This window comes from Myotis nattereri, assembly GCF_964212035.1.
Source record: "Myotis nattereri genome assembly, chromosome: 2".
NCBI classification, from domain to species: Eukaryota; Metazoa; Chordata; class Mammalia; order Chiroptera; family Vespertilionidae; genus Myotis; species Myotis nattereri.
In genome coordinates this window covers 105,805,374-105,827,969 of record NC_138076.1, presented here as the reverse complement: position 1 = coordinate 105,827,969, position 22,596 = coordinate 105,805,374, and the positions used below count along the sequence as shown (strand labels likewise).

General features: G+C 40.2%; 1 protein-coding gene across 3 annotated transcripts in view; it reads right to left on the bottom strand.

Annotated features, from left to right (window-relative positions):
- Positions 1-22,596, bottom strand: part of SPART (spartin) — a 76,722-nt gene that overhangs the window by 10,673 nt on the left and 43,453 nt on the right. For all 3 annotated transcript variants that reach the window (XR_013995542.1, XM_081083512.1, XM_081083513.1), the window contains 3 exons: positions 15,094-15,288; positions 13,389-13,547; positions 13,217-13,307 (listed from right to left, as the gene is read on the bottom strand). Coding sequence is in view for 2 of the 3 variants with exons in the window: in XM_081083512.1 (XP_080939638.1) it covers positions 13,217-13,307; positions 13,389-13,547; positions 15,094-15,288 (445 nt within the window). In the remaining variant the exon portion in view is untranslated. The remainder of the gene's footprint in view (positions 1-13,216; positions 13,308-13,388; positions 13,548-15,093; positions 15,289-22,596) is intronic.

The following is a 22,596-nucleotide window of genomic DNA, read 5'->3' as shown; positions in this document are numbered from 1 at the left end:
GGATCAGGCTGAAACCGGAGTTCCGACATCCCCTGAAGGGTCCCGGATTGCGAGAGGGCGCAGGCCAGGACTAGGCTCCCCACCAGTGCACAATCAGGTCGGGGAGGGACCGTGAGAGGGCTCGAAGACATGTCTGCCCCATCTTGCTCAGTCCTGAATGGCCGGACCCCAGCAGCAAGCTAACCTATCGGTTGGAGCATCTGCCCCCTGGTGGTCAGTGCTCATCATAGCGACTGGTCGACCAGTCAACTGTCTGCCCCCTGGTGGTCAGTGCATATTATAGTGAGCAGCTGAGCGGCTTTAGCATATCATTAGCATATTACACTTTGATTGGGTGAACAGTCGACCAGTCACCATAAGACCGGACACTTAGCATATTAGGCTTTTATTATATAGGATACAACTAGTTTTGGATAATATGATATCTGCCAAAAGAGTTACCCGCAAGAGATTTATATTTGCACCTTTACCAAGTGCAAATTTAAGGGGAATTTTAATTAAAACTCACTTATTTTTTCTTGTTTTCTAAATACTCTCAGTTCCTTTAATAATTTCATACACAGTATGATTTCCAGATCATTTATTCATGAGCATTCTTTTCAAAATATGGAACCCAGAATTGAATCTAATATTCCAGATTGAATACAGTTGGATTTGCCACCCTTGTTTTGGTCATATTTGGCATTTGATAAATGAAGCACACAAGACAAAGAATATATGATTTTAGTAGCTATTTATTGACCCATATCAAAGTTGAATTCAGAAGCTATGTAGAACAGTGATGAATTATGTATTAGATACTATACTGAAATTAAGTATAGCAATTTTGAAATTACTTATTGCTTTTCATTGTTCCTGCAGGTCTTCAGGTTCCTAAATCTAAAATAAGACAAAACTATTAATATAATTGACAAAAATAAATAATCTTAATAGTTCCTATACATTTACCTACAAATTGTAAGAGTATAATTAACTATATAGATCCTCAGGTAAACAAACCATTCATAATCAATGAACATGGTCCTGAATCATAATCAAAAGCATAAAGGACAGAAAATATACTTCTCTTAACACAATCTACTTCTAAATGTGTCTAAACAAAATAGATAATCCTCTGTATTGGCTTATACCACCAAAAATCAGATTAAGGAAATTAATATAAGACATTTGTTTTTCTTATAAGTATAAGGAATAGAATTAAGGAAAATTTAAAATAATTACTGGGAGCCTGACTGGTTTGGCTCAGTGGATAGAGCATTGGCCTGCGGACTGGAGGGTCCCAGGTTCGGTTCCAGTCAAGGGCATGTACCTTGGTTGCGGGCACATCCCCAGTAGGAGGTGTGCATGAAGCAGCTGATCGATGTTTCTCTCTCATCGATGTTTCTAACTCTCTATCTCTCTCCCTTCCTCTCTGTAAAAAATCAATAAAATATATTTAAAAAATATAATTACTGGGAGAGTAATTTATCATAGGTAATAGAATAAAAGTTTCTTTTTTATACTATTATCAGTTGGATTAGAGTACAAAAACACAGATGCTCACTCTATCAAATACTTTTTCATAGTGTAAATAAATGAAAATTCATAAATGTAAATAAATTACATTTACATCCATACATGTTAATAAATATCAATTTACATAAATAAATGAGAACAGAATTAAATGAGAGAACAATTGGCTCTTCCAATTCTTCAGTGATAAATACCTGATTTAATATTTGCAGTTTCTTCGCTTAAAAGAAAATTTCACCCATACAGCGTGGCTCAGTGATTGAGCATTAATTTATGAACCAGGAGGTCTTGGTTCAATTCCTGGTTCAATATACCTGGGTTGTGGGCTTGATCCCCAGTGTGGGGCATGCAGGAGGCAGTTGATCATTGGTTCTCTCTCATTATTGATGTTTCTCTCTCTGCCATCTCCCTTCCTCTCTGAAATCAGTAAAAATATATTTTAAAAAAACAAATGCCTACTTTTGCGTCAGATTATTGAGTGATAAAACAGTATTTCTTGAATAAAACTCTTTATTCCCCACTTCCCCTCCCATCTTTCCAAGTTTCTATTTAAATCACTACTCTGGTTTATCTTCAGATCGTATAAATCTTTCACCTTTTACTGCTAAGATTAAAGTACCCTTATAGTTAAAAATAAAAACTTATCTAACTATATGCCTACTTACCTACTTTTTTTTCACTCCATGAATCTTTGGAGGAAAAGGATAAAAAGAATAGCAATACACACAACAGAAATAAATTAGTTCAGAACCACTGCTAAATATCCTATTCATCATATTAAGTTCTCCTCACTTAAGGACCAAAAATACAAAATCTATACCAAAACCTATACTTCCTTAGTTATGAAAATCCCAAAGCTTTAAGAAGGCTCTACTTAATGGTACTTAGGTAAGCAATTTTTTCTAGTAAACTAGGAAATGGACAAAGCCAATAAAGTACTTCCTACTTTCTAATATGACTGCCTAAATATCTGTGCTAACAAATGACACTGTTAATCCTATATAATAAAAGGCTAATATGTAAATTGTCCCCTCCACCTTGAGTTCGACCTGAAGTTCAACCAGGAGTTTGACCAGGGGGTGGGGACAGCCCACCAACTGCCCGTGACCCCTCCCCAATTCGGGGTGGGGTCAGCCAGCCAACTGCCCATGGCCCCTCCCCCCAGCTGGCCCAGCCCGATCAGTCCTGATCAGGGTGGGCTGGCCAGATGCCACCTGTGCACAAATTCGTTCCCTGGGCCTCTAGTCTAAAAATAATTCACTTTGGGCCTAAAAGAACTTCTGACCTTCTCATGCTCTTACAACCAAAGAAGAAACTATTTTCTAATTATAGCTGATCCATCAAAGTAACCTCAGAGGCACAACACAAAGAGTATTAGTCAAAAGTCAATGCTAAGAGTAGCAAGAAGTGAGAAGGGAGACTTGGGTTTTACATTTCCATCTAAAGATTCTCTGATGTGCTCTGTATTTTCTTTTCCTTTTTTTTTCATAATATTTTTATTTTCTTAAGTTCCATGGACATAAATTAATTTCAATTTCTTGAATTAAGATGAACACCTAAGATCTTAAAAAAGAAGTCAACCAAGATTTCTGCTTTATGTTTGGATCACACTTTAAAAAATATTTAGTACAATTGTTTCTCAAATTAACTAAGCATAATATTCACCTAGAAGACGTCTTACAACTAGGAATTCCAGAAAAAATCTGGAAATCTGTATTTTTAACAATATCACAAGGTTATGTTTATCATCAGTAAGTTTGGGAATTACTAATTTAGCCCAAAGCCATTTGAAATTTAGCCTTGGATTTCTTTTCTTTTGTTTGTTAATCCTCAACCGAGGATATTTTTTCCATTGAATTTTTTAGAGAGAATGGAAGAAAAGGGTGGGGGGGGGGGAGAGAGAGAGAGAGAGAGAGAGAGAGAGAGAGAGAGACAGAGAGACAGAGAGACAGAGAGAGAAAAGAGATACATCGATTGATTGCTTCCTGCATGCTTCATGACCTGGCCAGGGATTAAACCTACAACCCAGGTATGTGCTCTTGACCCGGAATCAAAACCAAGACCCTTTGGTGTGCAGGCCAACACTCTAACCACTGAGTAATACCGGTCAAGGCTAACGTTGGATTTCTTTCTTTTTTTTTTTTTTTTTTCAGGGCACCCCAAAGTTTATTTTTGTTTATTTTTTTTTTAATTTATTGCTTAAAGTATTACAAAGGGTATTACAAATGTGTCCATTTTATCCCCCCGCCCTAGACAGTCCCCTAGCCTCCCCTATCCCCCAATGTCTTATGTCCACTGGTTATGCTTATATGCATGCATACAAGTCCTTTAGTTGATCTCTTACCCCCCTACCTCCTGCCCCCCAACCCTCCCCGGCCTTCCCGCTGCAGTTTGACAATCTGTTTGAGGCAGCTCTGCCTCTGTATCTATTATTGTTCAAAAGTTTATAATGGTCTCTATTATCCATGAATGAGTGAGATCATGTGGTATTTTTCCTTCATTGACTGGCTTATTTCACTTAGCATAATGCTCTCCAGTTCCATCCATGACGTTGCAAATGGTAAGAGTTCCTTCCTTTTTAGAGCAGCATAGTATTCCATCGTGTAGATGTACCACGGTTTTCTAATCCATTCATCTACTGATGGGCACTTAGGCTGTTTCCAGATCTTAGCTATGGTGAATTGTGCTGCTATGAACATAGGGGTGCATATATCCTTTCTGATTGGTGTTTCTGGTTTCTTGGGATATATTCCTAGAAGTGGGATCACAGGGTCAAATGGGAGTTCCATTTTCAGTTTTTTGAGGAAACTCCATACTGTCTTCCATAGTGGCTGCACCGGTCTGCATTCCCACCAGCAGTGCACAAGTGTTCCTTTTTCTTCACATCCTCTCCAGCACTTGTCGTTTGTTGATTTGTTGATGATAGCCAGTCTGACAGGTGTGAGATGGTACCTCATTGTTGTTTTGATTTGCATCTCTCGGATGATTAGTGACTTTGAGCATGTTTTCATATGTCTCTTGGCTTTCTGAATGTCCTCTTTTGAAAGGTGTCTATTTAGGTCCTTTGCCCATTTTTTGATTGGATTGTTTATCTTCCTTTTGTTGAGTTGTATGAGTTCCCTATAAATTTTGGAGATTAGGCCCTTATCAGATATGACATTGGCAAATATGTTTTCCCACACAGTGGGTTTTCTCGTTGTTTTGTTGATGGTTTCTTTTGCTGTGCAGAAGCTTTTTATTTTGCAGTAGTCCCATTTGTTCATTTTCTCTTTAGTTTCAAGTGCCCTAGGAGCTGTATCAGTGAAGAAATTGCTTCGGCATATGTCTGAGATTTTGTTGCCTTTGAATTCTTCTAGAATTTTTATGGTTTCCTGTCGTACATTTAAGTCCTTTATCCATTTTGAATTTATTTTTGTGTATGGTGTAAGTTGGTGGTCTAGTTTCATTTTCTTCCATATATCTGTCCAATTTTCCCAACACCATTTATTGAAGAGACTATCTTGGCTCCATTGTATGTTCTTGCCTCCTTTGTCAAATATTAATTGAGCATATTGGTTCGGGCCGATTTCTTGGCTCTCTATTCTATTCCATTGATCTATATGCCTATTCTTGTGCCAGTACCAGGCAGTTTTGAGAACAGTGGCTTTGTAATACAACTTGATATCTGGTATTGAGATCCCACCTACTTTGGTCTTTTTCAGGATTGCTGTAGCTATCCGGGGTCTTTTTTTATTCCAGATGAATTTTTGGAGAGTTCGTTCTAGATCTCTGAAGTATGCCGTTGGTATTTTAATGGGAAGTGCGTTGAATTTATAGATTGCTTTGGGTAGTATGGACATTTTAATGATGTTGATTCTACCAATCCATGAACACGGTATGTTCTTCCATCTGTTTATGTCTTCCTCTATATCTTTTTTCAACGTCTTGTAGTTTTCTGAGTAGAGGTCTTTTACCTCTTTAGTTAAATTTATTCCTAGGTAGATTAATTTTTTTGGTGCGATGGTAAACGGGATTGTTTTTATAATCTCTGTTTCTGAAAGTTCACTATTGGTGTATAGAAATGCCTCAGATTTCTTGGGGTTAATTTTGTATCCTGCTACATTGCCAAATTCATGTATTAAGTCTAGTAGCTTTTTGATGGAGTCTCTAGGGTTTTGTATGTATAATATCATGTCGTCTGCAAATAAGGACAGTTTTACTTCCTCTTTTCCAATTTGGATGCCTTCTATTTCTTCTTCTTGCCGAATTGCAATGGCTAACACTTCCAGTACTATGTTGAACAGGAGTGGTGAGAGGGGGCATCCCTGTCTTGTTCCTGTTCTTAGGGGAAATGGTGTTAGTTTTTGTCCATTGAGTATGATGTTGGTTGTGGGCCTGTCATATATGGCTTTTATTATGTTGAGGTATGATCCTTCTACTCCCACCTTGCTGAGAGCTTTTATCAAAAATGGGTGTTGAATTTTGTCAAATGCTTTTTCTGCATCAATTGATATGACCATGTGGTTTTTTTCTTTCAATTTGTTTATGTGATGTATCACGTTTATTGATTTGCGGATATTGTACCATCCTTGCATCCCTGGGATAAATCCTACTTGGTCATGGTGTATGATCTTTCTGATGTACTGCTGGATCTGATTTGCTAAGATTTTGTTGAGGATTTTGGCATCTATGTTCATGAGGGATATTGGCCTGTAATTCTCTTTCATTGTGTTGTCCTTGCCTGGTTTTGGTATTAGGGTGATGCTGGCTTCATAGAATGAGCTTGGAAGTGTTCCTTCCTCTTGAATTTTTTGTAGTAGTCTGAGGAGGATAAATTTTAGTTCTTCCTTGAATGTTTGGTAAAACTCCCCTGTGAAGCCGTCCGGTCCTGGGCTTTTGTTTGATAGAAGCTTTTTGATGACTGCTTCAATTTCTTCCATAGTTATTGGCCTGTTGAGATTTTTAGATTCTTCCTGATTGAGTTTTGGAATGTTGTATTTTTCTAGGAATATGTCCATTTCCTCCAGGTTGTCTAGTTTGTTGGCGTAGAGCTGTCCATAGTATTTTTTAACAATCATTTGTATTTCTGTGGGGTCTGTTGTTATTTCGCCTCTATCGTATCTGATTTTGTTTATTTGGGTCCTCTCTCTTTGCTTCTTGGTGAGTCTGGCTAGAGGTTTGTCAATCTTGTTTATCCTTTCAAAGAACCAGCTCTTGGTTTCATTGATTTTCTGTATTGTTTTTTTGGTCTCTATGTCATTTATTTCTGCTCTAATCTTTATTATCTCCTTCCTTCTGCTCACTCTGGGGTTTTCTTGTTGCTCTCTTCCTAATTCTTTGAGTTGTAGAGTTAGCTGATTTACTACCATTTTTTCTTGTTTTTTGAGATAGGCCTGTAGAGCTATAAACTTCCCTCTCAGGACTGCTTTCATTGTGTCCCATAGGTTTTGGATTGTTGTGTTTTCATTGTCATTCGTTTCCAGGATGTTTCGAATTTCTTCTTTGATTTCATTGGTAACCCAATCAATATTTAGTAGCATGCTATTCAGCTTCCAAGTGTTTGAGTATTTTGGGTTGTTTTTATTGTAGTTTATTTCTAATATTATGCCATCATGGTCTGCGAAGACGCTTTTTATGATTTCAATCTTCTTGAATTTGTGCATACTTTGCTTGTGACCCAATATATGGTCTATTTTTGAATATGTGTCATGAGCACTTGAGTAGAATGTATATTCCGTGGCACTGGGGTGAAGTATTCTGAAGATGTCTATTAAGTCCATCTGATCTAGTGAGTCATTTAGGATTGCTGTATCTTTGCTGATTGTTTGTCTAGAGTGCTTATCCAGTGTTGTCAGTGGTGTATTAAAGTCCCCTACTATGACTGTATTGTTGTGGATCTCTCCTTTGATATCTTCCAGGAGTTTTTTTATGAATTTGGGTGCTCCTGCATTGGGTGCATATATGTTTACCAGGGTTATATCTTCTTGTTGTATTGATCCCTTTAGTATTATGAAGTGGCCTTCCTTATCTCTTGTTATGGCCTTCACTTTGAGGTCTATTTTGTCCGATATAAGTACTGCTACCCCAGCTTTCTTTTCCTTTCCATTTGCCTGAAAGATATTTTTCCATCCTTTCACTTTCAGTCTGTGTGAGTCCCTTCTAATGAGGTGGGTTTCTTGTAGACAGCAGATGTATGGGTCATGTTTTTTTATCCATTCAGCCACTCGATGTCTTTTGTTTGGAGCATTTACTCCGTTTACTTTTAAAGTTATTATTGAAAGGTACTTGTTTGTAGCCATTTCTGTTTTTGTGTGGCTGTTTTCTTTCTGAGCTTTTTATTTCTTATTTTTATACCAGTCCCTTTAGCATTCCTTGCATTGCTGGCTTGGTGGTGATAAACTCCCTTAGCCTTTTTTTGTCTGTGAAGCTTCTTATTTCCCCTTCAAGTTTGAATAATAACCTTGCTGGATACAGTATTCTTGGATTCAGTCCTTTGCTTTGCATCACTTTGTAAATTTCTGTCCATTCTTTTCTGGCCTGATGTGTTTCTGTTGAGAAATCATTTGACAATCTAATGGGAGATCCCTTGTATGTAACTTTCCGTCTCTCTCTTGCAGCCTGTAAGATTCTCTCTTTGTCCTGAACGTTTGCCATGGTAATTATGATGTGTCTTGGTGTGGGTCTTTTCGGGTTCACCTTGTTTGGGACTCTCTGGGCTTGTGTGACTTTTTTCTTTCCCACCTCAGGGAATTTTTCTGACATTATTTCTTCTAATAGATTTTCTAATCCTTGTTCATGTTTCTGTTATTCTGGCACCCCTATTATTCGTATGTTGTTTCGTTTCATGTTGTCCCAAAGCTCCCTTAGGCTCTCCTCCTGTCTTTTAATTTTTTTCTCCAATTGCAGTTCAGTTTGGGTGTGTTTTGCTTCCTTGTCTTCTAATTCACTAATTCAGTCCTCCGCTTCTCCTAGTCTACTGTTGATACTTTCAATGGAGTTTTTCATTGCAGCTATATCACTCTTCATTTCTTCTTGGGTCTTACTTAAGTTGTTGATTTTTTCATCTGTTTCTTCTACCTTCTTGCAGAGGTTGTCGATTTTTTCCTCCATCCGGTTTATGCACTCTAGGATCCTTATTCTGAATTCTTTTTCTGTCATGTTGCATGCCTCTGTATTACTTAGCTGCTTTTCTGGAGAGTCCTCCTTCTCTTTCCTTTGGGGGTTTCTTTGTCTACCCATGTTTGATCTCACTGACATATCTAGACGTTGAGTCGTTCAGTGGTTGCTCCCTTGGTGGCAGTGACTCTTGGTCTGTGGTTGCTCTTCGGGCGGTTGCGGTAGCACCTGCTCTTCAGTTTGCAGCAGCTCCTCTGGTGGGTGCTGTTCACAGCTGTGGTGGCTCTTCTGGCTGGTGGGGCGAGGTTTCACGTGCAGCTGCTGTTCCTCAGCAGAGGGTGTTGGTGCTCAGGAGGTTGCTGTTGCTTGGATCTGCTGCATTGATTTAAAGGCACAAAATACAACACAACAAGGCACCACGTACCAGGCACTATACACAAATATATTTACGATATTAATAACCCCAAATAAAGGTGACCACCTGAATTAAGAGAATTAGGGGATAAGGAAGAAGGAAGAGAAAAAGATAAAAGAGAAAAAAGAAAAGAAAAGTAGAGACCAAAAAAAGGAGTGCAAAAATGAAATTTGGAAAAAGGAGGGGGGAAAATAAAAGCGAGAAAAGAAAAGAAAAGAAAAGAAAAAAAAAGAGCGAAAAGAGAGAATGAAGTGGAAGAGGGGAAGAGACTTTTTTATATGAGGAGAATACTCCTATAGAACAGCCATTAATCCCAACAAATTCCAGCAACAGCTCCCTGGGGATGAATGCAAACTAGAAACAACCAATAATATAACGATGAAAATAGAATGGAGAACACTAATCCCAAAATAAAATAAAGAGAAAATAAAATGGCACTTTAAAAAAAATGGTAAAATGGTAGCAGTAATAATACTGGTTAAAAATAAGAAGGTAGTAATTAAGAGGGTAAAATCAGGTGATGGAAAAAAGAAGAAAGAAAAAAAAGGAAAAAAAAAGAAAAAAGAGGAAAAAAAATTGATTTCTTAGTTAAAAGGTGAAAAAAGAAAAAAAAAATTGCAGTAGTGAAGGTCCTTCGGTTCTTCTATTCTTCAGTGTGGCTCGCCTTAGACCTGCCAGGTATCCAGGAGAGTGTTGAGTTTCCCTGCGATACACTGTTCCTCTGTGTTGTAAACCACAGTCCTTATTTTAAAGCAAGCCGCATTTGTTTCCCAGACTGCCTTATTTTGTGTTTAGCAAAGAGTCAGTTTGTGGGTCAGCCTCTGGGTGGCAGTGTTCTGGGGTTGGCCTCTGAGGCTATAGGGCCTCTCTGTCCAGTGGAGGTTCACTGCCCAGAGCTGGCTGCGTAATAGTTAGTTACCGGCGCTGTGTTGTTGCTGGGATTGAAAATCCCTCTATAGGCCAGACCCTGTTAACTCCCAGGGACTGATCAGGTTATTTTAATCCTTGATCTCCTACAGGGTGGAATCTGGGTGTGGCTGTGCTCCTTGCCTGGGGGCTGGGGGGAGGAGTCTCACTCTCGGGAGAGAATGTCTGCCCCAGACCTGGGCTCGGGGTGTCTCAGCACTCAATTCACTGCCACCTCTCCCGGCCCCCCTCTCTCCTCAGTCTCTCCGCAGATTCCACTCCTCCGCACACTCTCCCTCTCTTCAGCACAGGTGAGTGTCTGTATCCGAAATGTCCCATGAACAGGATTCAGTGAAAGCAAACAAACAAACGCCGGCCGCGGAAACGGAAAAGGCTTGGTTTCTGTAAGCTTCTTCTCTTACCGGGATTGCATGGTCTGGTCAGCTCTTCAGGCTGCCCCGTTTAGGCTCAGTCCTCTGTGATCACAGAACCCAGCTCTCAATTCCCCCGGCGCCAGGAATCCCGCGGTTCTCCTTTCCCCTGTCAGGGGCTGTGCCTGTCCCAAGGGACGCGGCTGCCGCGCGGTCTCCCTCCGACTCTCTGGGTTCAGAGGTCTGGCAAACTTTCCTGCCCAAATCCCTGGGTTTTTTACCTTTCCAGGGGAGTTCTGCTCTTCCCGGCTGCAAACCGTCTCACCAGCTGAGCAATTTCGCCAATTCGTGGTGGATGTTACTAGTTTCAGCTGCTCACTCCATTTGCTCCGGGACACGACCTGGGACGCGTCTGCCTATACCGCCGCCATCTTGCCTGTATTTTCTTTTCTAATCTTTTGATAAAATTGACAGTCCAAGATGATGTGCCAACTTGCTTTATTTCAAAGGTATGCATGTCTCAGAATGAACAAATCAAATCAAGTTAGGAAATTAAGTTAGTATTTCCTAAGCCAGTGGTAATGTACTGTGGTGGGAAGGAATCTAAATACATGCTAGGCATCCTAGCCAGTTTGGGTCAGTGGATAGAGCATCGGTCTGCAGACTGAAGGGTCATGAGTTAGATTCCATTCAAGGGCATGTACCTTGGCTGCAGGCTCGATCCCCCCAGCCATATGTGGGAGGTAACCATCAATGTGTCTGTCACATTGATGTTTCTCTTTCCCTCCCCCTCCCTTCCACTCTCTCTAAAAATCAATGGAAAAATGTCCTCAGGTAAGGATTAACAAACAAGCAAAAATATATATAAATAAACAAAAATAAATACATGCTAGGCAGTGGTGAAAAATAATTCTAAATACTAAACTTACACAGAAGTCCCACCAAGGAAAATGGTACCCTCATACCATTCTCTGACACTGCATGACAAAGGTCACCCGGCTTATATCCCAGCTCTACTACTTACTGGGGGTATAATTTTTAACAAGGTATTTAACATCTCTATGCTTTGGTTTCCTCATCTGTAAAATGGAGATAATAGCATGAAAGATTAAATAATACAGTACACATGAAAAGCACTAAGCACAATGTCTGTTACAAAAGTATGAATTCGAATGTTGTCAGTGAGTAGATAATTAACACAAATAGCTAAGAGTTGAGAACACCATTATTACTTTTTTCTTTAAAAAACATTAAATATTAAGATCTAAACTAATTCAAAACTAAGAAAGCAACTGAGGTCCTTTATTCTAGATTAAATTTTTAGAAGTTGATTCTTCTAGTACTTATAAAAACAGAATAAAGAGGCAAAATCAGAAGATCCTGTTTTAAGTCTCATCTTTAATAACAACACTAACCAGATGAGCTTGGGCAAATCATTAACTTCTCTGTCCATTCATCCTATATAATAAAAGGCTAATATGCAAACAGACCAAACGGCGGAACAACCAAACAACCAAACAACCGGTTGCTATGATGTGCACTGACCACCAGAGGGCGCGCGCATGGAACATGACGCGCATTGGCAGCAAGCAGCAGAGCGGGGAACATGGTGGGCATTGGCCGCGGTGGGATGATGGAGCAGGTGAGCGGGGGCACCAGGCTAGGGCAGGGCGCCAGTCGCTATTATCGGGGCAAGCCTCTGGTGGTTACTAAAAATTCTTTGCTCCCATGCACCACGGTCCTGTCCTGTGCTTGCACCTGCTGCCAGCATCGGCCCCGCTTGCACCCGCTGCCAGCACTGGAGCCGCCACTTGTACCCACTGACAGCGCCTGGCACCAGCCCTGATTGCTCAGCACCGTCAGTGGGTGCAAGAGGTGGCTGTTGGTCCCAATCGCCCCTCATGGCTTCTCCACCTCCTCTGGCTCCTGAGGGGTGATCGGGGCCGGCAGCTGCCTCTCACATCCGCTATAGGCGCCGGACCCGCTTGCACCTACTGCTGGTGCCGGCCCCAATCGCTCCGTGCCATCAGTGGGTGCAAGCGGGGCCAGTACCATTAGCGCGTGGGAGCGGCAGTGGCGAAAGCAGGGCTGCCAGCAGACAGGGGACCAGGGGCCACAGCGGGAGGGGCTCCACGGGGGCATGGAGGATGGGCCAAAACCTGCCCATGCCCACCGCAGCCTTGCAACCCACAGTTCCTTTCAAGGTGCACAAATTTGTGCACTGGGTCCCTAGTTAATATATGTAATAGAAGACATACAATCTGTCCATTCCAATACAAATGTATAGTGGTAGATTCAAATAAGATATACATAAAGAGCTAATATTTACAAGACACAATAGCTTAATTATAATTCAATTTTCCTATCAAAACTACAGACAAACATCACCCATCAAGAACATGCAGTTAATAAGGTATACAAAAACTCCAGGCTTTATAAAAATAATCTATTCTTTTGCATTGATGATGAAAAGCTATTTATAACAATTAGTAATGTAAGGCAAAAATCACAGTAATTCTATTATTTGCTAAAAATATTCTTCTCCTTAAGAAAAATAACAAGTAAAAAAAAGGTCTCAGATACTTAATAAAGATAACTACATAATCATTTTAACTGTGCTGGATTTTACAAATGCTGTAAGAGATTTAATCATTAAAATTTGGCCTGGTTGGTGTGCTCAGTGGTTGAGCATTGACCTAGAAACAGGAGATCCCAATTTGATTCCTGCTCAGGTCATATGTCTGGGTTATGGGCTCAATTCTCGGGTGTGGGACATGCAGATAGCAGCCAATCAATGATGCTCTCTCATCACTGATGTTTATATATTTCTCTCTCCCTCTTCCTTCCTCTCTGAAAGCAGTAAGAAATACTAAAAAAAATGAATAAATACAAATTAAAAATATAAAATTCAACTTACTTGTATCTGACAGTTTGTACTGTTTCTGCTGAAACATTGTTAACAATGCATTTAGCAGCACATTCCAATCCCTGCCAGACAGTTGAAAATCCTGCAAATATATTTAAAAGTAAGTAAAAGTAGCCTATAGCAAATAGACTTTCCTAGTTTAAATTTCTGGCCTTTCTGTTACCTTGAACACTACTTGCTGCCACGACCATAGCACCATCCAGGGGAGACTTCCCATTTCTGTCTTTTTTAAGTGATTCTGGAACAAGTTTGCTTCCGTGCTTCTTGACATGTGGAGCTAGTTCCTTCCCAACACAATTTGCTACAGTGCAAACTCCATCAACTACATAATCATAAAAAAAAAACCAACTTTTGAAATAATGTATTCTTCCCTTGATTTTACCACTCTACTTTAATAAAATTCTTACACAAGCATCTAAAGTTGTTTTACTGCATATTACCATTTCTGTTTAAGGATAAGAACCAAGGCTGGCTATTTTTTAAACAAAGTCTATTGTTTGGTTTAAGGATGTGTCTTCAGAGCCTACTGATATTTTGAATCCTGCTTCAAATATGTGTTCTTTTTGGCAATTTGCTTAAAAGAGAAGGATCTGTCCTAGCTGGTGTGGCTCAGTGGATAGAGCATCGGCCTGAGGACTGAAGGGTCCCAGGTTTCATTTTAGTCAAGGGCACATACCTAGGTTGCGGGCTCAATCCCCAGTGGGGGGCATGCAGGAGGCAGCTGATCAATGATTCTCTCTCATCATTGATATTTCTATCTCTCTCTCCCTTCCTCTCTAAAATCAATAAATATATATATATATATATATATATATATATAAATTTTTTTTTTTTTTTCAAAAAGAGAGAGAAGGATCTACCTTTTCTATCTGATTGCTGCAATGCAAGGTGGTAGATCCACCTTTCGGGTTTTCCAGCTAAGGGTATTTGTATTTTTTCTCCATGTCCACAGATATCTCACTGAAATAGTAGTAAAGTATTTAAATCTACATAAAAGTAAACAAACCAAAATCTGATTCAAAAGAAAACTAGATAACAAAAAGATAATCTTACAAAATTTAAAGATAATCTCTAAGAAGCTATCTGTCTTAAAATACCAAACTTTAGAGCTGTCAAAGGGTAGGTAGAAGCATATTGCTTGGGAAGGCTGACACCAGAATCACTAAATCAGCTTTATTCAAACAATATATCCCTTTCTCTTGACCCTCAACTACCATGCAGTGAACAGTCCTTAAAAGAATGTGTCATATTTGCCTAACCAGTGTGGCTCAGTGGTTGAGCACCAACCTATGAACCAGGAGGTCATGGTTAGATTCCTGGTCAGGGCACATGCCTGGGTTTCGGGCTCAATCCCCAGTGGGGGTTGTGCAGGAGGCAGCTGATCAATGCTTGATGCTTCTATCTCTCCCTCTCCCTTCCTCCCTGAATCAATAAAAATATATATATATTAAAAATAGAAAATAAAATCAATAAAAAATATTATTTAAAAAATGTGTCATATTCAAGGATAGTAAACACATATTCAGGACCATTCCTTTTCAAAGATACAGATGCTCTCTTCTCTAACATGATCAAAACAACCCTTTAACCAGTGTTTCTCAAACTTTTTATACGCAAGTAAAAATCACCTAGGGAGCTCAAAAAAATGCAGATTCTGAATCAGTATGTCAATTTCAGAAATATTGTTAAGGCTCTGATAGGTTGATGTTGCTGGTCTATAGATTCAACTATGACTTGAAAGATGAAACTGCTTTGTTCTAATTCTTTACTCTTAAAGATAAACTAAATTGAGCATTCAGATTAACTTGAATTAAGAGATTATTTGTCATTTAACTGAAAAGAAGTAAAGCCATCTAAAATCATCTTACCCAGGAACTGACTGACTTTCGCTGCTCCTCCTGTAGCCTGCTTTGCTATATGAAGTCCCCTGGTCACAGCTGGACTAACTTCCGCCGGTTTTTCTTCTGGTTGAATCCGTTCTCGGAGTTTAGAAGCTCCTTTCTGGATTGCTTTGCCAGTAAATTCAGCACCTTTAACTAAACCCCAACTTACCCAGGAAGCACCTTTTAAAAGATAATTTTAAAATGGATAATATTATAGGGTGATTATACCTTTAAACCCTTTAATAACTAACTGATCAGCAGGAAAAAATCCAAGGAGTTCAAATATCAGATTCCAAACATGCCATAAATTTTCAAGCCAACTTTTTGCACTTACAGTTTTCTGTCTGGAATATACACATTTACTAAGTAAATTCATCTTTAATACTTATACCACTCAATAAGAATTCTGGCCGAAACCGGTTTGGCTCAGTGGATAGAGCGTCGGCCTGCGGACTGAAAGGTCCCAGGTTCGATTCCGGTCAAGGGCATGTACCTGGGTTGCGGGCATATCCCCAGTAGGAGATGTGCAGGAGGCAGCTGATCGATGTTTCTCTCTCATCGATGTTTCTAACTCTCTATTTCTCTCCCTTCCTCTCTGTAAAAAATCAATAAAATATATTTTTTTAAAAAAAGAATTCTGTACCACTGTTTGCTGCCACTGCAGCTTATAGGTGTATCTGTGCACCACAATATACTATTGTTAGGGACTAATTTGGGGTAGTGGGTGCCATTAAGATAGTATTTGGCTAGAAGACTCAGATATCCTTGTTCTTTTTGCCTTAGTCCAAGCACCATGTTCTCCCCATGGAGTCCTTTAGGGTAATAGACACAAAGAATGCTAACTGGAAACCAAAGAATCTATATCTCAAACACCAAGCAGACCTCTTGCTTGCTTGCTTTAGTCTAAAGGCATATGACAGGGGGCCCTGTTGCTCCCTCAATCTTAAACCCAAACCTTGGAGTCCCAGCACTTTTTAGCTTGCAACATGAACGTAAATGACAAAGACATGAGATCACTGAAGGAATGCATGAGAAGAAAAAACCTAGAGAGAAGAAAACTGAGAGGCCTAGTTGGTGTAACCATTTCTCATGAGAGTAGGCTCTAGTCCAGGGGTGGGCCAACTTTTTGACTCGAGGGCCACAGTGGGTTCTTAAACTGGACCGGAGGGCCGGGACAAAAGCATGGATGGAGTGTTTGTGTGAACTAATATAAACTCAAAGTAAACATCATTACATAAAAGGGTACGGTCTTTTTTTTTTTTAGTTTTATTTATTTCAAACGGGCCGGATTCGGCCTGCGGGCCGTAGTTTGCCCACAGCTGCTCTAGTCCTTTGCTTTGCTTGGGCTTCTTGCAGCATGAATAAAAGAGACTGTCAGAGGGATAGCAGGATGGCAGAGACTTCTCTAGTGAATAGGCCCCCAAGGGGCATGTGGGTGAAGAAGTGGGAAGGAAATGGGAGAAGCAAGAAAAAATGCACAAGGAGAAAGGTTCCTCTTAAGAGGGGGCGGAAAGTGTTACCCTGCCCTGGAGAGAGCTTATAATTTTAACTATATCCTTTTTAGCAATACCCTGAATCTAGTTTTTAAAATTAGACATGTAAAATACTTATGTCCTGCCTAGGTCTGTTGCATGGTTCTTACTACTTCAGCCTATGAGTGAGCAAGTATCCAGTGATCATGTGAAAACCATTACTATTTTAAAACGCTAGCAACAAAATATGCCAAATATAACTGATTAGAAAAACTGATATATTTCTTTTCCTGTTTCAGTAAACATGTCTACTTTCAGTTCTAACCCTGCCACCAGTGTCCTACCCTTGGGAGAGGATCAGATCTCAAACTCAGGCAAACAGGTTTCATCCATGAGTTCCCACAACAATAAAGGAATTGAAGATGTCTAGTAAAAAAAAAAAAATGTGTTTCTAGAGTTAAGTTGTAGGTTGAGAAGTTTTAAGAAGTAAAAACCAGGTGAACTTGAGAGAGGAAGAGTGAGATACTGAAAAATGGGCCTTGAAAGGACTGACTCCATCCTGTCCTTCTGAGTCTGTGCCAGTAATCTAATGTACATTCTATCGGCCTACAGTCTGACTCTAGTCACTGCTCCCTCTTAATTGTCCTGTCTTGCAAGACCTGTTAAGCACTACTCCCATTTTAGAAAGGCCATAAACCATGAACAATACAACCCCCAGACGGAGTTAGCAATACTAGCGCCAGGCCTTGAGATATAGTCTCACTGCCCCATCCCAGCACTAGGGTTTTTTCAAAGCCTGTGAAAGGTCTGGAAGTCCCATCCCATATTTGGGAGACAAAGACAATGGGGAAGTATAAAGGGAAAATTTCCTCCATGTTTTTTTGGCTCAAGACTTTGAGAGGAAATTCCTCAGACCACTGGCATAATAAAGACTCCAAATTTGGCTTACTGATTAAGGCGTCCTTTGTTTAGCTCACTGATTTCCAATACAACAATACCATAAAATAAGTGACAATGAAACAAAGGAGAGCTCAAGTAGACTAAACAACTACGACGCAACTCTATAAAAAATGAGGGAAGAATTCCATTAATGAATGAGAGAAAAAAAATGGAAATGAGATAAATGAAAAGTCATGGGACTAATGAGAAATACTAGATGCAAATTATAAATAAGCCATCACCATGGAAAAGCATAACAGAGGTGATAAATACATTCAAACTGTAGACATTGCAATAGAAGATAAGGAATATAGCATTTCATTAGTAGCCATTAAGAGCTTTTAAATGGCATGTATAATGCCAGATATAGATTTATTCTATCCATGTTTGCATCCTATGCACCCAGTTAATGCTAAGATATAGCCAGCCATGAATGTTTGCTGAATAAGTGAGAGGTTGGCAGATGACTTAAAATGATGTAACTCAAATCAGTTTATTATCACCAATCCTCTACCTCCTCCCAAATTAGCTTACTAGACTCTACTCCATCTAAAATGTTTGATAGCTGCCTTTTTAAAACATAAGTCTAGACTTCTCAAGCCAATATTCTACACAGGTAAATTTTTTTTTTAAATATATTTTATTGATTTTTCACAGAGAGGAAGAGAGAGGGATAGAGAGTTAGAAACATCAATGAGAGAGAAACATCGATCAGCTGCCTCTTGCACACCTCCTACTGGGGATGCACCCGCAACCAAGGTACATGCCCTTGGCCGGAATCGAACCTGGGACCTTTCAATCCGCAGGCCGATGCTCTATCCACTGAGCCAAACCGGTCAGGGCTACACAGGTAAATTTTAAGCAGTTAACTTTTTTCACCTTTTACATTTTTAAAACAAGACTATAAATTTTACTAATTTTACTTATCCTTTGACAAGTGAACAGGAATCAATCTTGGGCTATGATGAATGAGCTCAATTTGGATACTTGGTTACTCATCTTTGTACAGAATCTGCATGAGTCAGGTAGAAATAGTCTCTTGACAAACCAGATAATTTTCCCTAGAGTAAATCTTTAGTATTTTCTGCACCTCTTTGTCACTTGAGCCTTAAGTATTTGGTGAGCTAATGGTATTTCATCCACTTATTAAAAAGCACATAAGAGACATATACTCTGATTGGCATTTAAATGGTTTTAATGTCACCAACTGTTAGGGGTATTCCTAGATCTCTAGACCTCAGGGTATAGCATGAAAAAGAAAAGAGTTAAGCCTGAAGACACTGAGAGTTCTTCTGAAAGCTCTAAAGAGATCTCTCCCCAGGATTAGATGGTTCTAAAGATGCTTCACTTCCTTGAGTAGAACTAGCCTGTAGAATCTGTGTAGTACCTGGGAGGCCTAAGACTTTGCGGTATGTGGTATTTTCTAAAGATGCCCCAAAACAGTGTCTCTTATTCCACATTTTCTTTCAACATAATCTTGACATTCTTCCCATTAAGAAGTGGAATCTATGTCACATCCCCTTGAACCTAGACAGGTTTGTTATTTGCTTGTAATGAGTGACGTTGGAAATTTCCAAGAAAATGTCAGAAAGGGTAATGCAGCTTCTGCCTGCTTGCTGGACCATTCATGCTTGAAACTCTGAGCTATCACAGAGAAGCCAGACCAGCTTAAGGCCTTCATGCTGAAGTCAAGCTGCATGGAAAAGCCATGTGTAAGCACTATATTTGGCAGTCCTAGATTTTGAGTTCTCCCAAACTGGATGCCAGATGTGTGAGTGAAGGAGCTTCAAATGATGTCAGCCCCCAAGTTATTGAGTTACTAGTCAGCCTGAGTCTTCCTAGCTAAGGCCCTAACATCATGAAGCAGATATAAGCCATCCTTGCTATGACCTTTTTGAATACCTGGCCCAAAGAATTCCTAAGCATAAAAAAAAATGTTTGTCGTTTCATGAGATTAGACGTGGGATGATTTGTTACAAAGTGATAGTAAATGGACAATCTTATAGCAGTATAAACTCAAAAAACTTAAGAAAATAGAGAGAACTTAGAAAACAGAACCAAGAGGCACAGAACTTAGACACAGAACCTAGAGAAGAACCTAGAGACAGAACATGGCAAAAGATCCTGGACAGAAACTGGCCTCAGAACCTAGAGACAGAACCTAGCAAGAGAACACAGACACAGAACCTGGCTGGAGATCCGAACCAGAACTTCGCTGGAGATCTAGACCAGAATTTGGCTGGAGATCCTGGCTAGAGATTCTGGCTAGGCTGCTGATCAACTGAACGCTGCCTCCATGTCATTCCTTCTTCACCGACTCCGTCCACACCTTTGGGGACCCCTGGACCTGCTGGGGCTGGACCCCAGCATGAGAGAGTGCCTGCATGATGTGGAGCACCCAGATGAAGTTAAGCTGCCAGTGTACATGGAAGGTACTGGGGTGGGCACAGACAGAAACCAACCTGAACTGATGTAACTGTGGGCTCAGGGGCAGGGCAGCCACCTTCTTCCCAGAGACAGTGCTCCGTGAGGAAGGCATGCCCTTCTTGAGCTCCTTGGTAACAATACACCTCCTATTTGTTTGAAATAAACTAGGCATAGAAAATGAAAAAAAAAGAAAAAAGAAAAGAAAAGAAAATAACCTTTGAATTTAATTATCTACATAAGTGTGGATACAGGCACACATGAATACTGACCTAATAACAGCTTAGCAGCCTGTAAAGGTAAGGGGCAAGGTAGTAAGAGTAAAGGTTTTTCTTTACAACTTCTTTGAAAATCTCTTTCAAGCGTCAATTTTAACTGTTACAATTATATTTTTAAAAATTGGCTTCATTTTTTCTTCTTGATTCAAGCAGCATTTTGAAACTGGGCAAAATAATTTGTTAACTCCCAACTAATGGTTATTTTTCACTTATTTTAGCTTGGTGGTTTCATGTTGGCAATTTCCTACAACTTTATTAGTTTAATGAATTTTTACTACAAGATGAAAACCTGTATCAATAGTCTTTTAAATGATTGGTGAAGATCCCATTATTGAGTCATGAATTTGTCTTACTGAATAGTGACTGGCAATGTTTTCTTAAACTAAAGTAGGTGGTCTAAATCTGAGAGCTATTACAGTTGAAAAGCTCAAATGTTAACTAATTAAAGAAAGAGAGAGAGAGAAACCAAGATGGCGGCATAGGTAAACACCCAAAATTGCTGCCTCCCACAACAACTTCAAAAATACAACTAAAAGACAAAACGGACATCATCCAGAACTACAGGAAGGCTGGCTGAGTGGAAATTCTACAAGTAGAAGGAAAGAGAAAAGCACACTGAGATTCAGAGGAGGTGCAGAAGTAAAGTGCACCGGTATGGAGGCTCGAGCACGCGGAAAGGGGCTAGCAACTGAGGACGCAGCTGTCTTTTTGAATCGGGAGGGAGTCACAAGCCCCCGACTGCTCTGAACTCCAGTTCTGGTTGAGTCTATGGGGACCCAGACTCATACAGGAAGAAACTGGACTGTCTGGCAGCAGATGGAACTCGAGGGCGGCTTTCTCTCAGAGGTGCTTGCAGCGATTAGTGGGACACTGAGATTCGGGGCCTCTTAGGGCAGGGCTGAGGATAAGCCATAGCTGCTTGCTCCTCCCTGTTGATTCCCTGAGACCCCACCCCACCAAAGCTGCGGCAGAGGCTTTTGCATATGAATGCCCTGGCCCGATGCAATCTGAAAATTAACTAACAAACTGCAGCTGGGTCAGAGAGACCCCGAGCTTCCAAAAGAAGGCCCAAGGCCCCACAGCAGCTTGCATTGCTTCACAGCTGGGCCTCATCTGAGCACCTCCAAACCTCAAACAAGGAAGAGGAATCTGCAGATCTCTTCGTAGCACCTGCTGGATAGCCTCAGGCAGAGGCTAAATTAGCACCTCCTTAGAGATCCAAGAGCCAGTGTACCCAGTGGTCAGAGTGGGACCATCCAGATTACAACTCCTCAGATCCATAAGGGACACACTCAGGGGGCAGACTCAGTGAGCACCAAAGCCCCACTGAAGCAAGTCTTGCCCCAGAAGGGTGTCTCCAGCACAGAAGTTCTCCCACCTTAGACACAGCTGATTCTCACAGCCAACTGGCCTGGAGGTCAATTCCTCCCAGTGATACCTACAATAATCAAGGCTTAACTACAACAAGACTGTGCACAAAGCCCACAAAGGGGTGCACCAATAGTGTCCACCTCAGGTAATTGGGGAGGCTGAGCCACTGGGCCCTACAGGACACCTAGCACACAAAGCCACTCTATCAACACAGGGAAGCAGCCAAAATGCAGAGACAAAGAAACAGGTCACAAATGACAGAAATGGAGGAAAGCAAACTACTGGATATAGAGTTCAAAACCACACTTTTAAGGTTTTTCAAGAATTTTCTAGAAACTGCCAATAAATTTAGTGAGACCGTGGAGGATATGAAAAAAGACCAACTAGAAATTAAGCATACACTGACTGAAATAAAGAATATATAGAGATCCAACAGCAGACAAGAGGATCCCAAGAATCAAGTCAAAGATTTGAAATACGAAGAAGCAAAAAATATCCAACCAGAAAAGCAAAATGAAAAAAGAATCCAAAAATATGAAGATAGTGTAAGGAGCCTCTGGGACAGCTTCAAGCGCACCTACATCCGTTTTATAGGGGTGCCAGAAGAAGAGAGAGAACAAGATATTGAAAACCTATTTGAAGAAATAATGACAGAAAACTTTCCCTACCTGGTGAAAGAAATAGACTTACAACTCCAGGAAGCACAGAGAACCCCAAACAAAAGGAATCCAAAGAGGACCACACCAAGACACATCATAATTAAAATGCCGAGAGCAAAAGACAAAGAGAGACTCTTAAAAGCAGCAAGAGAAAAACAGTCAGTTACCTACAAGGGAGTACCCATACGACTGTCAGCTGATTTTTCAACAGAAACTATGCAGGCCAGAAGGGAGTGGCAAGAAATTTTCAAAGTGATGAATAGCAAGAACCTACAACCAAGATTACTTTATCCAGCAAAGCTATCATTCAGAATTGAAGGTTAGATAAAGAGCTTCACAGATAAG